The 17,745-nt window shown below is 36.2% G+C and overlaps 1 protein-coding gene across 1 annotated transcript; it reads left to right on the forward strand.

The window, feature by feature from the left end:
• The first annotated feature begins 5,105 nt into the window (after positions 1–5,105).
• On the forward strand, positions 5,106–5,738 carry LOC115228058 (protein spinster homolog 2-like). Its single transcript, XM_029798731.1, has one exon. The coding sequence runs from the start codon at positions 5,106–5,108 to the stop codon at positions 5,736–5,738; it is 633 nt and encodes a 210-aa protein (XP_029654591.1).
• The last annotated feature ends 12,007 nt before the right edge of the window (positions 5,739–17,745 follow it).

Genomic DNA, 17,745 nt, shown 5'->3' on the forward strand with positions numbered 1-17,745 from the left:
TTTCCGCTTACGGACTTGACTTTTTTTCCACTTGACGTTTTTTCCGCTTGACTTTCTTTCCTACAATCCTTTTTTCAGGTTCGAATCTTATGTTTTTTATGGTATACATAAGCGAATCAAGATGCAGGCAAACGCACTCACCTGACACTTTTATTCCGTACTTATCTTGAATCTCTGCAGCCAATTGTTTGCAAGTAATTTTCGGATTTGACTCGACCATTTCTTGCATATAATCTCGTACGGTATTTGAAAATTTTGAATATCGAAAACCACCTCTTAAATAATCCTTAAAGCCTTCTTTTATCCACCTGTATGCAGTTGTTCTTTTTATTCCGAGAGAACATGCAACTTGATCCAATCCCCATCATTTTCGTAAACGGTCAATAAATTTTTTCTTTTTTCAGCTAATTCTTTCTTTTTATTAAAGTACATTTTGTAATGTAAGGCGATTTTAAATTAATACATGAATTCAATAACCGACTTAAAAATCCTTGAACTTGAAAATCCCATATTTGAATTTGGAAAATTCCATTTTAAACTCGAAATCCCATATTAAATTTGGAAAATTCCACTTTGAACTTGGAAATCCCATATTGAATTTGGAAAATCCCACTTTGAACTTGGAAAGGTATAGTTTTGAAAAATCTACACAAAAGTTTAATTTCCCAACTGTAAAAAATTTCCAAAACAACAAGTTTTTTCGAAAGAATGTGGAACTTACCGTGTTTCACATCAAAATTTAACTATCGTTTTATCAGACTAGTGATAGTAATTTTTCATTTATTCATATTTACAGATTAATAACTAGTAATATCCAGAAATTAGTTTTTGATATCGAGAATAAATACACACGTGTCGGAAAAGATGTTACCTCTAGTAAATTCTTGCTCATACTATAATAATTAAGTAAAGCGACCTTGGTAATATTGGTGTTAAAAACTTAATCCAAAACTTAAATTTAGTAAAGTACAGTGATGCAATTAAACGTTAAGACTTACAAGGTCACAAAATCCATACAATTACAAAAATAAAAATGCGACATTAAATCTTAATCGAAATATTTTATTACTTGGGGGCTAAGGACCTAATTTGTGTGAGTATCTAGTCCACAGAGTAAGAGAATATCACTCACAAATGTCTATAAATCTGATGAGTTTAATAAAATGATAGTGCGTAAAATAACGTGCCGGATTGGTATAAATAGGGAGTTTTATCACGTTATTTGGAATGAAAAGGTGTCCAAGGTTCAATGAAGAAGAATTTGCCAGTTTTCGGAAAATAGATAATTCAAAATTTACCGAATACAAAGGTTTGGTCGGTCTCTTACTGCCAGACTTTCAAGTGGACCCCAAAAATGAAGTGACTAGGGCAGTCCTACATGGATCAATGTCCCAGCCTAATGACACATTATCGTATTTCCTGTTATAATATAAAGCTAGATTTCAACAAAACAGTACGCCTTTCAAAAATGAGAGTTTGCAACATTTTTGTATCTTAGAATCTCAAAAATTGGCATATTTCTACTTCGAGTCGTAATTACTGGATTTAAACTTTTCTTGGTTTACTAATTCTTTAATGTTTTTGGAAATAAATCTGACCTTCATTTTCTCTTACATTAATAATCTGCAATTATTGCTAAATCGAAATTACTAGCTTATGTGTTAAAAATGATTAATAACACAAATTGCTATGTATATAGAAAGGCACTATTTTTATTCACAGATAAATTTAATTGGCAAAAAAGTATAAATTTGAAATTAAAGTTGCTATTTAAAACCCAATAAAGAACAAATATAGTATCCATCAATATCTACTAATGAAAATCATCCAGACAAATTAATAATTTAGTCATTGTCATCTTCATTCACACCATCATTTTCATTTCCGTTTTGATATTTATAAAGCTAAATTTTGTTTTGCATTTTAGATTGGTTTTGAAAGTATCGTTGCTCTTTTTAGTATGCTCACAGTTCTCAATTTTCAAATATGACCTGCATAATTTACAATTCAGGATAGGATTGGTGCGTTTACTGTAGCTCATGTGGCATAAATACTGCATTGAATCATATTCTCTAACACGTGGATTGCTAAAAATTTATTCTAATCTATAATTTCCCGTAAAAACTTCTGGTTACCTAACTACTGGTCAAAAGATCAAATAAACCTCTATTTTAATATAATGTTAGTTTATGCATATAGTCTTGGGGTACATGTTACAATAGATATCCAATTCGGGAAATTTAGACTGGTTAAAGCAGGAGTGTTCAAATACGGACTGTTCTAGTCACGTTATATGATCATTCCTGACCAATAACATGTTCAATGTCGGACGATTCTCTGGATTTTTCTGAAGACTACAACATGACTAACAAAACCAAAACCATGCATCTATTAGTTCGGAAAATTCGGCTGTAAAACCCACAGGAGGGAGTCTCGGCGGAGGCTGATCTTATAATAGACAAAATACCTCCGAGTTGATGTACTCAAGTAAATCAAAGATCGACATGATATGCTCCTCTTCAGTCGAATCGAACGTGCATATTTCTATAAGTAATATAAGTATGGTCACCCCCGAGAAGAATCCCTCGTTCTGCTGCCGCCCAGTGATCGGCAATGGTCATTCCAAACGTATCCTGATCAGAGAAGAAAGTCCGCGGTCTTGTGTCAATAGGATAGTATCCGACCCCCAACTCAAATAGAGTCAGTCCTAGACTCCAAATGTCAGACTGGACCGAATAAACAGTCCCCAAAAGCCTTTCTGGCTACAAATTTGGAAAAGATGAGTACAGCCATGTACGATTTAGTCCCCACAAATGAATTGGCCATCGAGTCGATTAGATATCCTGATACTCCGAAATCACACAACTTGAGCTCTCCTAAACTGTTGACGAGAATATTAGAGGGTTTAATATCTGCAATAATCGTGTTCTATCTCACCTCTATGGATTATGTTGTGGTTCTTTCGCAAGTAGACAAGTCCTCGAATACACGACAGTCCCATTTTAGCGATTATTGGCTCGGGAAACCGACCAATCCGTTTCATCATTGTGTCAAGAGACCCCACGTCCTGTCGTTTTATCACCAAGGAATACCATATACTCCATACAGATATGTAGTGCCGAGTCTGTGTAGAATGCCCCAAAGAACCCGATTATATGTGGAGATTGACATTCGTGGAGAACGTCCAATTCACGGATTATTTGTGACCGAGCGGACTTTTTCACGTCCACGTGGATGATTTTGGTTGCCATGATTTGGGACGTTGGAGTGTGCCTTGTCTTGTTGACTATTCCTGCACTTCCTGATCCGATTTCACATATTATTGTCACGTCGCTTTCTTTGATTTCATTTATCCAATTTTTTATGTTAATTGAGTTATTTGATAAACCCTCTTCATTTCCAGTGGTCCCAGGACTACTTTTTTATTTAACTGAACAACCAACTTTTCTTGGGTGTCTCCGTTTTCAAATTTGGTTAGGTCGAGGCGTAGTCCTTTAATATTACGTGAACTCATTCGTCACTAAATTCAATTTTGTAGGATTATCTCTTTAAATAAAAAAGAAATTATATTTTAATATACTCAAAAATGAATATCAAATTATAAAAATTATTACAAAATTAAATATTCAGCCTAATAATATATTGAAGGTTTATCAATTGCATAAAATGTGGTTAATTTTAAATGATCAAACCACATTTTTGTTGACTTTTAATAAATTATATTCTGTCGGTTTTTTAGATTTCAATTATGCTTCATTCATTTTTCAAAAGTCAGCCTGGAAATAGAAAAAAATCTTATAAAATATATTCAAATAGTTTCACTCTCTTCAAAAACGAATTTTTTAAGAAAACGAACTTTCAGATTCTTCAATGTCATACACCCTGATGACTCTTAAATAAAATTTAAATAAAGTCGAAATTTGTGAGATTTTGAAGAATAATGAATCGACCATAAATCAAAAAACTATATGTAAGAATTCCATTCTAAGTCTGGAATTTTTTTAAGAATAAAAAATTATTTTAATGATATAGAGAAGTTAACTAAATTGATGAGTCTGGAATATCAAGGGGCTGGAATATGTATGCCGACAAGTATATTATTAGAACCAAGATCACCGTCCAAAACATAGAACTAATTAATCAGGTGCTCCCGGGTTTGCTGAGGAGGGTCCTCATCTTTGCCCGGTGCTGCACCCTAGTCCCGACTCAATTTCTATAAGGGCGCGGTGGTGGAGTTTTAGGGCCTGTAGGTCCATGGTTCCTTCCCAAGATTTCTTTAAATGAGGCGATTGATAGATGTTAATTCTGTACTTGTAGTGCTTTCAGAAATCTTTCTTGAGTTTTTCGATTTTTTCACTGTTCGTTTCAGTGACAAACCCTCCCCACGCCCCACAAGCATAACTAATGAAGGGTTCGATGTATTGCCGGTATATTGATTAGCGTGTGGGGAAGCTGATCCATTGTTTGCATTTTCGGAGGAACACTTTTAAGATATTAAGTTTCTTCATGCAGCTAGTAGTAACATTTTCAATTTGTTGGGAGAAACACATATGACTATCGTAAGTCACGCCGAGGATTTTCTGGGATTTTTTAAAGGGGATTTCTATTTTGTTTAGATATAAGTTCACCACCATTTTCCCAAGCTTCCTTGCTGAAGTCAGATTTTTCAGCTAATCAGTGATTAACAATGTTGGTCCTCTTTTTTAATATTCGAATTCTATGTTTTATTACTACATAAAGATTTAAAGTTTATAAAAAATGGAATTAATTATTACTTCTATAAGGTTTAAAAAAATTGATAACATATTTATTCAAAAAATCTGTTAGTTATTATGCCAACAATGAATATATAATAAATGATAGGGAATAGGTTGTACATTCTGATTTTAGTATTTATATACTTATTAAACTACATCGATCGATTTCAAGTCGCCGGAGCTCTTCCAAAACTAAAAGAGTATTTCAATGTAACATATTCAACACTCGGTCTTGCCCAGAGTGTCTTTATCATTGCATTTATGTTCACTTCCCCGATTGCGGGGTATCTGGGAGACCGAGTCAGTCGAAAAAGAATAATAATTTTTGGACTATTTAGTTGGACTTTAATGACATATTTATCCTCACTTGCTCAAGAAGACAGTATTGAGTTATTTTTGGTTTGTCGAGCATTTGTTGGCATTGGAGAGGCATGTTTTGTTGCAGTGGTCCCTACAATCATTACTGATCTTTTTGAACAAAAAAATCGTGCTATTGCTTTTGGAGTCGTTTCTCTGACCATTCCAGTGGGCTCGGGGATTGGTTATATAACCGGTTCTGTCATATCCGAACACCTCGGATGGAAATGGGCCTTTCGAATCACCCCAATATTCGGAGCCTTTCTTGTCCTTATCAGCTCCATTTTGCTCTACGAGCCCGAAATTGGTCAAAATGACGATTTTTTGACAAAAACCACAACCAGTTATTCTAAAGACTTGAAAGTATTATTCACCAACAAAACATATCTCCTAATCTTGTTGGGATGTATTGGAGTCACATTTTCCGGAGGGGCTCTTGGGTTTTGGATCCCCGCATATGCACAAGTGGTTCTCCAACACATGTCTCCTAACACAGTGACTACAATTTGCGGAGTCATCATTTGCTGTGCGGGACTGACTGGTATATTCTTTTTGTCACATCAAAGGTGTGTTCATCGGGTCACTTCTCTCAAAGAAACTCCAGCCAATATCTGTCTCATATGACCCAATTATTTGCGGATGTGGCCTGATTTGTGCATCTTTCTTCATATTTTATGCACTTTACATGCTGTTGTTTGAAATGTACAGCTCGTTTCTGGCCCTATTTCTTGGGGTTTCTGCCATGTGTGTTTGTTTTAGCATTAATGTGGATATGTTAATGGTTTTTTGAGTACATTAATGAGCAGTACATTGTTTCCCCACATCGTCGGGCCACATCTTCTGCAATAAATATATTTTTTCAACACGCTCTGGGAGATGCAGCAAGTACGTACATTGTTGGCCTGGTTGTATCGCTCATTTGTTTATTGACATGTAGATAGCAACTCAAACTAAAAAACACGATGAAATAAATATAAATAATGATAGTAAGTATATCAGATGGGGTTTGTTGACGACTGTTTTTGTTTGTGCTCTTGGAGGATGTGCTTTTCTGGCGGCTTCCTTTTTTATAGAAAAGGACCATTCACGGGTTGTTGATGGTATAGATGAAATGAAAGAAGCACTTGTTGATAATATATAGATAACATATTTTACTATTAAATTAACTATTGTATTTTACTTATTGGCTTGGTTGTATCGCTCACTAAAAGAGCCCTGGCGCTCATTTCTGATTGGCATTGTCGGGCATGTCTCCAACCAGAGAATGCGACAAACTCTCCCACACGCTACCCTTCCAAACATGCCCCACTAGACCATCAGGGAATACTTGAATTGATATCAAGCCTGACACATACACGAAGACTCCTAATCAGGATTCCCAAAGCTGCCCGTATATCTGTCGCGGACTGTCTATGTGAGTGTATCGAAAAGACAGTTTCTTCGGACGACTCTGAAGATTGGTTACGACTATTTTGCTTTGCCCCATTTACACTATGCATACCCCATAGGAGGGGGAAAGAAGAGAAATCACTTACGTCATTAGTAAAGGAGAACGTCCGAACATTCGTCTCAAGGAACCTATTCGCAGACTCAGAGAAGCCTACCTACAAACCCCAAAATGAGAAGCCTATCTCTGACACTCAGAGACTACGAAGTGCGATCCGTCGAAAACTTTTGGAAGGTGGAATACGTGCTGCTGTGAGGACTCTGGCAGACCAACACCGTATAATTGAGCCGTCTGAACAGTCCTATGCATCACTTGTTGAACGTCACCCAAGTCCCCCAGACGACCATCGGATTCCTCCTTGCCCAGGACAATTACCCAATCTACTTGTCTCCGAAGAAGACGTAAAAGATGGGATTCTCTCCTTTGTACCGAGCAGCAGTGGTGGACTAGATGGGCTCCGTCCGGGCCACCTCAAAGATCTTATTGGTCGCAACACGGGCAATTCTGGGGTCCGGCTCCTGCTGGCTATCACCAAACTAATGAACAGGATGCTATCAGGGACACTGCCAGAAACAATTCGACATGTAATGTTCTCTGCCAAGCTAATCGCATTCGACAAGAAGAGAGGGGGAATACGCCCTATTGCTGTTGGACTGGTCTTTCGTCGTTTGGCCTCAAAGCTTGTTGGCAGAGCAATCCTGCCTACGTTGATAACACAATTACAACCAGCCCAAATTGGGGTCGGTTCACCGGGGGGTTGTGAAGCGGCAGTTCATGCTGTCCGAACATTCACCGAAAAGAACGAGGACACTCCTTTTGTAATCGTCAAAATCGACATTAAAAACGCCTTCAACTCGATACGACGTGACACAATTCTGCAGGACTGCCTCACACATTACCCATCAGTGTACAGCTATATTCATAGCTCTTATGGAAAACCATCGAGTTTGGTGCACTGCCAATATCACATCCCATCGTGTTCTGGAGTCCAACAAGGAGACCCATTGGGCCCTGCCTTGTTCAGCCTGGGAATTGCTCGTGTCACCAAATATTGTTCGACTCCTCTGAGGGTATGGTATTTGGATGATTGCACAATGGGCGGCCAGCCGAAGGATGTGCTAGATTGCCTAAAAAGTCTGATAGCCCAATTGGAATCCCTATGCCTAACCCTGAACACCAATAAGTGCGAAGTAATCAATTTTGGATTTCCGCAGCCTAAATGGGACCTGATTCTTGAAACATTCAGAGAGATCATCCCTAAAGCCACAGAAACCAAACCAGAACAACTAGAAATACTTGGATGCCTTCTCACTGATGCAGGAATCAGTAACACTTTAATAACAAAAGAACATCAACTAAAAACAACTTTAAGACGTTTGGAGTTGCTAGACGCACATACCTCCCTATTCCTGCTAAAAAACGCCTTGTCAGCACAGAAACTAAATTACGTTCTTCGGGGTGCACCCTGCTACCTGAAAACGCAACAGCTCGACAATATCGATTGTCTCTTTCGGACCACAATTGAACGCATTACGAATGTGAAATTCGACGACCAAGGGTGGGACCAAGCGACCCTACCCGTTAACCTGGGCGGACTGGGAATCCCTTCTCCGAATGATCTGGCTTGCCCCGCATATCTATCCTCTTTGGACTCCAGCCAACTGCTGATCAGGATGATTCTCCAACTCCAAACTGAATCATCTGAAATCACAGAGATAGAGCATTCGAGAGGGATGATGCCTGAGCAGAAAAATCGTTACAAGACCATCTGCGAGGATAAATACGAGAGGCTTCTGAACCAGTCAAACCAACACAGACGTGCCTGTCTAGTGACTGGAAGATGCGAATCGAGTGGAGCTTGGATCAATGCACTCCCCGTTGATAGTGTCGGAACTCACTTTGACGACGATACTGTCCGCATTGGCATCAGCACCAGACTTGGACTGGAGATTTGTCGGACTCACAAATGCCGGTGTGGGGCCACCGTCGATTGTTACCATGCTCTCTCTTGTCGAAGAAGTGCAGGACGATTTCCAAGACACAAGGCGATCAACAAAATTGTCAAGCGAGCCCTGGAGTCTGCAGGATACCCAGCCGTACTTGAACCGGTCGGGCTTGACCAAGGAGATGAAAAACGTCCTGATGGGATCACAATTTTCCTATGCAGCGGAAAAAACGATGAGGGCAAAGGAGAGAAAATATGAAGCGCTGCGAGATCGATTCGTGTTCTGTCCGATTGTGGTCGAGACAACTGGAGGAATAAGTGGGAAATCGCTTCGCTTCCTAAAGAAGCACATTAAAAAGCCACGACACGCGTGAGACCCGGTGGCTTCTCCAGTTGATCTCCGTTGCTATCGTGAGAGGCAACGCAACGTCAATTATGTTGGAGGGGTCCACTTCGGATAGATGGCTTTATTAGCTAATTAGTTTCTTTTTATTATTATTATTAGAACCAAGATCACTGTCCAAAACATAAAACTAATTAATCAGGTGATCCCGGCTTCTCTGAGGAGGGTCCTCAGCTTTGCCCGGTGCTCCTCCCTTGTCCCGGCACAATTTCTGTGAGGGCGCGGTGGTGGTGTTTTAGGCCCTGTAGCCCCGAGGTTTCTTCTCAAGATTTCATTAAATGGGGCGTTTACGAAGAAACACTTTCAAGATGTTCAGTTTCTTCATGCACCTCGTAGTAATATTATCGACTTGTTGAGAGAAACACATATGACTGTCGTAAGTCACCCCGAGGATTTTCTGAGATTTTTGAAACGGGATTTCCATGTTATTTAGGTACAGGTTCACCACCGTTTTTCCAAGCTTTTTTGCTGAGGTCATAAGCGTAGTGACCGATTTTTCCGGACTCGTTGATAGTCGGTTTAGCGAGAGCCAACTTTCGAGATTGTTAAGGTGGTTCTGCAGTTTTGTACTCGCCGTGTTCACCTCACGGCTCCGGGTAGCAATTACGATATCGTCAGCGTATGATAAAATGATTGAGTCTTTGTCGTTTGGTAGCGGTAGATCCGATAAGAATAAGTTGAACAGGGCTGGTGAAAAGGGGGAGCCTTGAGGGACCCCGTTTGGAAAGTATCGAGACATCAATCTTGTATTGTTTTGTTGGATTCTGCCTCTTCGGCCGCTGAGGAAGTTAGCTAACCATATTTTCAGTCTTGGGTGAATTCCACTAAGGTATATTTTCCTGGTCAGTATTTTTCTGGGAACGGAGTCAAAAGCCTTATGGATATCCACTGAGCACATAACCGTTTTTTGGTTATAGTTTCTTTTTATATTTGTTTTTACTTATACTATTACACATGGTTAATTTAATTTTGAAATAAATATTTAAATCAGTTCGTTTTACCACGTTTGTTATTAGTTTAGGTTTTCTTTGTGATGACAGAAAAATCTCCCCCAAATCAAAGAAATATTCTTTTTGCAGGTGGATGTGCAGGGATTGCCGAACACACAATCATGTTCCCTGTTGATCTCATTAAAGTATGCCTACACGTGCAAATCCTTTACAGACTCGCCTCCAATCAATGGCCAAAAACGACGTCTATAAGAATACCAGAGACGCCTTTACAACAATCGGAAAACTTGAAGGCTTCCGTGGACTTACTCGCGGAATCAACGTCGTATTTTTATTCACCGGCCCTGCCCATGCCATGTACTTCTCTACCTACGAAATGGCCAAGAAAAATATCCCCAACTACAAGTTTGGGGGAAATTTTGGTATTTTAATTTGTCTTATATATTCAGCTCTTGCTGGAATGACTGCATATCTTGTCCACGATTTATTTATGAATCCTGCCGAAGGTCATTTTTTGGATTATTTTAGTGGTCAAACAACGAATGCAAATGATTAATTCTCGTTATTCCACAATTTCCGAAACTTTCCGTTCTATCTACTTGAATGAAGGACTTGTTGGATTCTACCGGTCTTTGCCTGTGGCCTTTTTTATAAATCTGCCGTATGGAATGATACATTTCCCTGCTTATGAGTTGATTTCCAGAAAGTTGCAAGGATCAAACGAATCGCATTTTGTTTATAATTTAATTGCTGGTGGATTCGCGGGAGGTTTGGCGGCTGGGTTGACAACTCCCTTCGATGTGGTGCGGACATTAATGAACACACAAGAACAGTGTGTCACTTCCATTGGAGGGACTGTCAATTTGAGGAACGCTGCATTTACTATCTATAACTGTAAGGGATTTCGAGGATTCTGGAAGGGTCTTTGGCCACGCGTTCTTTACGCGTTTCCAAGTGCTAGTATTTGCTGGTCGACTTATGAGATTTTAAAGAGATTTTTTGTTCTACCAGACGAGCCAATGTTTGATTGAGTCAAATCATTCTTTTGTTCATCAAAGTGTTAATAATGGATTTCAATATCGATCAATCTAATTATAATTTCATTTATTTGTTTAATAATTTGTATTGTGCATTCTGATTAGACAACTATTTTTAGTGGAATCGAATTTGAATTTTTAATTAACTTTATTAACATCTTCATCGAATACTATCAACACAAAAAGCGACGTAAAAAATGTGTAATTAATGTTGTTTTATTACAAAAGACAAAAAAGATAAATTAATTCTTGGATACAGGCGATATAAAATTTTTGAGAAATTAAAATATCTTGGATTATCTATTAACCCATGGGAATCTTTCAGAGTGTATACGGAAAGAAAGTCAAGCGGAAAAAAGTCAGATGGAAAAGTCGTCTTTGTTTACTTTATATCTTATTTTTATTGCAATAATACGAACTTTTAATTTTTAACAATTTTTTTAATACATGACCTTTTTCCGCTTGACTTTTCTTTCATTTTTAAAGCCCATAATTTTGTTATTGAACTTGACCTTTTTCGTCTTGAAATAATCGCTATTTAAATCAGTTTAAGAATTTCAAGGTAATAATAAAATTAAGTATTTCAAAGTAATAATTTTCTTTGGGAAATCTTTTAGGCTTAATCAATTTCAAGGCGTATCTTCAATATTCAGCATGACGCGAAAATAAGTGACAAATGGAGATAATTTTATCTAACAAAGGATTTTAAAAATGTTTCTAAGGTTATATGTATATAAGGGACTTGACAACAAAAAAATTGAATAATTTTTAATATATTTAAAAAACCCCTTTGAAGAGGACCATCTTACAGAAAGACAGCACATCTTCTTAACGATGCCGAGATTAACCGGAGGTCCCCTTGAAGAGGAGTATTTTGCCTATGAGAAGTGTGCTAGGAAATTTGAAAAAAACCATCCCTTTTTGGACGTGGATTAAGAACTCGAGACAAAGAAAAGATAAAAGGAGACGCACTGACACCGGGATCACTTGATTAGACGATTACTATTCCTCTTTCTTGTGTTCTCGGGGTTAAACAATAATAATTTAAAAAAGGTAATATTTACTTGAAATTATTAAATTACAACGAAAAGTTTGCTAAAAAACGTTTTTACAACAACCGAAAATTTGAAAATTTGAATAAAATCAATTGGAAGTAATTCGGATAGCACGTTCCAAAAACTTTTGTTTGCCAGGATCAATTATTATCGCAAAAGCTACAGAATTTGCTAAAGTACTGGGAGAAAATGATTTTAAAGCTTCTACTGTCTGATTATGCAGGTGGAAGTCCCGCTACTCAATCCAGACGTACTGATGAAAAAGCAAATGTTGACAGTGATGTTGTTTCTGACTGGATAAACTTGTACCTTTTCTAAAGAAGAATATCAACCAGAAGGAAAGAGCATGGATTCCCGAATGTATCCATCGTTGATCCATATTGGCAGAGGTGGAAATTAAACATTGGTAGTCCGAGACGAAGGCAGATTCCCAAACAGAATGCATCAGAGTCGATGTAGGTATCCAAATGGTTATATCCATATGAAAGAAAAACAAATGACAGCAATAAAGGAATTCTGTCTTTACAAACTTTATGTAGATGCTTTTTGTTGAGAGAATTGAACGCATTCTAACATCCAATTTTAATAATAGCCGAGACTGTTCAGAGAGACGAAATGATTCAATGAACAATTAGTTGTTTTTGTTGGAGGGGTTTTATCAAACTTTATTATTTATGAAGAATTTCTGTCATTATCGTCACTTCAACTCTCTGCAAAAGAAATAGACATATTTTAATCATTTTGTCAAGTTTTTGAAGAAACAAGTCTTGATTTTTGCAAAATTGATTTCTACTTCTAAAAATGGGAGCGCTTCGATGATTGGTGACAAATGCTGTCTTAAAGGTCATATGATACTTCGCTTTTTTAGTTACAGCACAATGTGCTGTTTTTTAACAAAAAGTTTAATTCAGAGGAAATAAAAGTGTGATGCCATGATTTGCAAACAATTTGTGAATTCCTTAGCGATCCGTCAGAGAGGGAGAATGCTGGGAGCCGACCAAATTATTGTTAAAAATTATGGCGCCCCTAATAGGACAATTTAAATATTGATTTGTTTCCCATAACAAAAATGTTGAGGACCACAAATATAAACAACAATTTTGGAAACCATTTACTGTTGATACGCCTTATGAATAGACTAGTCGATAATTCAATGCCAGAAGAAAAATTTATCAACTTAGACTCGGAACTACCCACAAACAAAGCCAAAATATATAGAGAAGTAAACACGCACAAATATTCAACAAATTCTCGACCAAATCTGCCACTTTGCTTGCACCCAAGACCCTGCATTGCTCGATCCAGTCAACAGACTGATCTATTTAAACAATAAGACGATTGCTAAATACGAGGCAATCCTTATTGGCAGATTTTTATTAATTTTACTGCTTCATTTCGTGATAAGTAAATTTAATAACCTGTTAATATACCCCTCTATATTAAACAATTCTGTCGGTCCCAAGAGGAATCGACTTAATAAAATTTAACCGTATTAAGTTTTTTTATATTTAATTTTCTTGACTGAGGACCTCAAAATGACTACTCAAAAAGTTCAAACCAAAAACAAAAATCACTTTTATTAACAAAAAGTCACTTCAAAATAAACTTTACAAGCGTTTCTGTATCTGCACGACTCGATGTATGAGACTTGTGGGGCATACCTACAAAAAAGAATAAAAATAACTTTTATTATAATTAGCAATAATTTCAAACCGAAGGTCGGCCATCAACCTCTGAACAGATCCAGTCACGACTAACAAATCGTTGGATCTCTGCTAAACCAAATTTAATCAAAATAAACCTCAGATAAATCAACAGGAAGAGAAAGTATCTTTTTTTGCAATATTTTTGAGCATTTTCAGCCTTAGACTCAGGTTTTGTGCGCAAATAAGCAGGAATCGTCAAACGGTTGAAGTTCTCGACTCTTCCATCTGTCAGAGACTAAAAGTGACGTTTACAAAAATTACTTTCAAGTCTTCCTGAGGTTCTTCAGTACAACTTGACGGACTGCAAAAATAGTTTTGAAGTTTAATTAAATCTTTGAGGCCAAGAAATTGCTGAAGCTTGTTGACTTGACTGGAAATTATCCTAAAACTATCTATAAATGATGTTCTTGGTTTTAAAAGAATGATTTACATGTCAGAAGCTGCTTGTTCATCTTCGGTTTTTGCGATTAGATTCCCAATGTATGTTCTTAGTTCTTCTACTTCTGTTATCATTGCATGGATAAACAATAACACATCAGTATCCTTAATGTTTTAATTTTAATTTAAGTCACCACATCGGTAAACATTTGAAAAATAATTTATTATTAATTTAAATTTTAAATAAAATACATGTTATGATGTGCTTTAAATTTGCAGAACATTTAAATGTTTTTGAAGACATTAGTATTTATACAAAATTAAATTATTTGATTTATTAATTTAGAAAAACTCCATTAAGACTTATAGTGCAGCTGTTATTAAAAATAATTAACTTTCTTGTTCGCTTTTAATCTTAAAAATTTGTGTTGCTGGCACAAGCGAATATTATTATGTCAATATGATCTATCGAACCGTAATTTTATTATCTTTTTAAACAACGAATTAGACATTAAATCTGGGATTAATGATTAGTAATAATAATTATTGATAAAATCAAAATTCAGCAAGTTTTTCGGTACTTCCCCACGACTTATCAAATTCTTGTCTTTCCTTATCCACCTACAGTTTACAATACTAATAACAACCATATAAAATCGAAATATTCGGCTACGATATGAGAAGAATAAATAAAGCATTGTAGTCAAAAGTATTGCTAAAAATACTCCGAGAGCAATATAAAAAATTATATCCTTGTAAAAATACACCAACACAAATAAATTAACACTCGAAACCTGTGAAAGAAAATAATCGTCATATTCAACAACATATTCCATAAGATTAGCTTGAACTTGAATTTTTATAATAAATTAGTGACCTGGTTTATCGACGGTGTCAGAAGATCTTTTACTGGAAAATTATTTGAGATATAAACTTACGATGTAAAACCGTTGTTTTCAGCATATATTTTATTCAAATTTTTGACCACGGCTTAAATAATGGATTATTGTTTACATTTGGCATTTCCGAGAAATATGTCTTTGTTGTAATCGTTCAGGAATAAAGTATTTTGGTTTTCTAAAAGTAAACCATTCTTAATTTCCTCGTGTCAATGGAATTGGTTGCGAAATCGTCTCTTTTTTAGTTGTATCAGTTTGAACTTGGAAAGATGAAATAAACGAAAAAATGAATACTATTAACTTAAATAAACAAAAATTCAAAGAATACGAATGAATTGAACATAGGAAACAAGCTAAACTAGGACAAGATAATATTGATTAAGTTTATTAATATATTGGGTTCGCCGATATATTAACACAATTTATTTATAATATACAATACAGTATAACTTTTCTTATAACTTAAAAAATGTAGAGAGTTAAACCCATCCCCGTTTCTTAAAAATTCTGAATAGTCTAGCTTTGGTGGCTTTTTATCATTTTTATCGAATCTTTTAAATAACTAAAAGTTTTTTGTTCTTGAGTTTTTCGTCCTAATACTTAGATTCCGACGTTTTTCTTTTCGTTCCCAACGTTTTCCCGTTCAAGTTGTGATATGCTTTGCAGCATGCTAAAATGCGGTGTTGCAAATGAATAATTTTTTATCGATAAAGTTGGCAATGATTGCTGCAGACATGTTTTTCCGATCTCTTTCATGGGTTCCTATGAAGTTCAGTTTTCGGGCTCCTTTACCAACGTTTGTACTCAAATCTCCACCTATGTAAAGTAGATCGCTCGTAGATATTTGGATAGTGAACTATAAAATTCATTCAGTTCTGTTAAGTTTTTAGACGCTTTTAGAGAAAGAGGTGCATAAAACTTTTTTATTGTATTTGTAGAGTAAAATCTTATTTTTGATTGAAATACGCAAATTCTGTCATTCACTTTTCATATTTTTCGATATATTTCCATATTCTGATATCCACTACAAAACTCATTCCGTAGTGTTTCAAGCTTGAAAAAAGAAAAATAAGGTCGTGGTCATCATTTAATTCGTTAAGTCTTTTATTGACTTTGATCTCTTGCAGAAAGCAGATAGTAATGTTGTATCGTTTCAGATCCTGCCAGAGTGACCTCCTTTTCGCTGACAACTTTAATCTTCAAACGTTGAAGGAAGCCAGCGTAAATAGAAAATTTAAAAAGAGTGTAAAAGACATTGTGCCAATTTGAGATGGATCACCAACTTCAACCAAAAAGATGCCTTTTTAATAAAACGTAAAGTCGATACCGATTGCAGATCGTTCCTAAAAATTAGCAACTTCAATAATTTTTTACCGATTTAAATTGGAAACACGGTCGATTAGGGTGTACAAACAAATTTCAGTGGTCAACGATTATAAAATTCAACAAAACTACAAAATTCATTGTCCTCTAAAGTATAATAACTTGATGGGAAAAATGAAAAATGATAAGTACGATGCACTACTTGCATGTTTGCAGAATCAGCAATCTTTTTTTCTAAATTTCAAGATGATAAAATTTACTGTTTTTTGATCATCTTTAACTGCAAATATTCTTTACCTTGCAACTAACTTACAATTGAAAATGATCTATCAACCCCACTTTAGCCGGTGCGGGTCCAAAATTTTGTCAAACAGCATGCACGCCTTGTCGTGGAAGAAGAGTGTCGGTAGAATTCCCCGCCACACTTAACTCAACGACTTTGAGAGGAGGATTATAAAGTCGGCTGGTTTCCCTTCAACTCTAAAGTCAGTTTGCTTTTTCCGGAGCGAGGTCAAATGGATTTTTTCAGAGGACCTAAATGACATCAAGATTGCACTTAACCACGCTCTTGAAGTATTCCGAGAGTGGTTCTTTAAAATGGACGAAAAAAGACTGAGTTTATCACAGTCAAACGAGAAAGTAAAGTTACTGACGAAATATGGAGGAGATCAAAAAAAGTCGGGTCACTGATTGGTGACTGAGAAGATGTCCAACAAAGAAAGATGTAGTCGACATTGGCACTGAAGAGACTAAAATTGACATGGCTGAATTAGGAGCATCTCTCAAACCCCGTAAAAGAACGTTTGTAAAATGATTTCATCCTGCCTATCTTACTGTACACTTCAGGAACATAAGGACTGAATCAGAAATGTGCTGAAATTCTCAGTGCTTTTTACAGAAAAAAACTCAAATCACTACTGAAAATACACTATCCGATGAAGATCAAGAAACAAGATTTATACTCATTTTTTAAGCAGAATACTTGGAGAAATTATTACCAAGATTCTATGGGGATTCTTCAGCCACATACTACGGATGGATCCTTCTGTTTCAGCTAGTGACATCATTGAAACATACTTTCAATGCTCTGAGCTTTTTCAAGGCAAGCAACGGACGACACTACCACTGATAATAAATAATGACTCAAAGAATGCTAGATTGTTACTAGAAAATGCGGAGAATCTATCGCGACGAGAGGTTTATGACTTTCTTATTGTCATGGGTGTGCTAATAATAAAATATAAAAATCATTGTTGGCTCTAAGCAGTCTATACTATTTTCTACCAATGTTGGAACCCTACAAGGAAATACGCTATCAGCCGTATTATTTATCGTTTATCTGGAAGCAGCTTAAATAAATCTAAGAGAACAAATCGGAAGGCAGGAAAATTATTTAATAAAACTCATCTACGCGGATGATGTCGATTTTGTTGCTAAAAATCGGTAATTTATTAAAGAGAAAGCAAAAATAATTTTGAGCAAATGGTC

Source organism: Octopus sinensis, unplaced genomic scaffold, assembly GCF_006345805.1.
Source record: "Octopus sinensis unplaced genomic scaffold, ASM634580v1 Contig09277, whole genome shotgun sequence".
NCBI classification, from domain to species: domain Eukaryota; kingdom Metazoa; phylum Mollusca; class Cephalopoda; order Octopoda; family Octopodidae; genus Octopus; species Octopus sinensis.

What these genes read in the sequence shown, in the direction of transcription:
- LOC115228058 (XM_029798731.1), top strand. Translation starts at nt 5,106, where the DNA reads ATGACATATTTATCCTCACTTGCTCAAGAAGACAGTATTGAGTTATTT.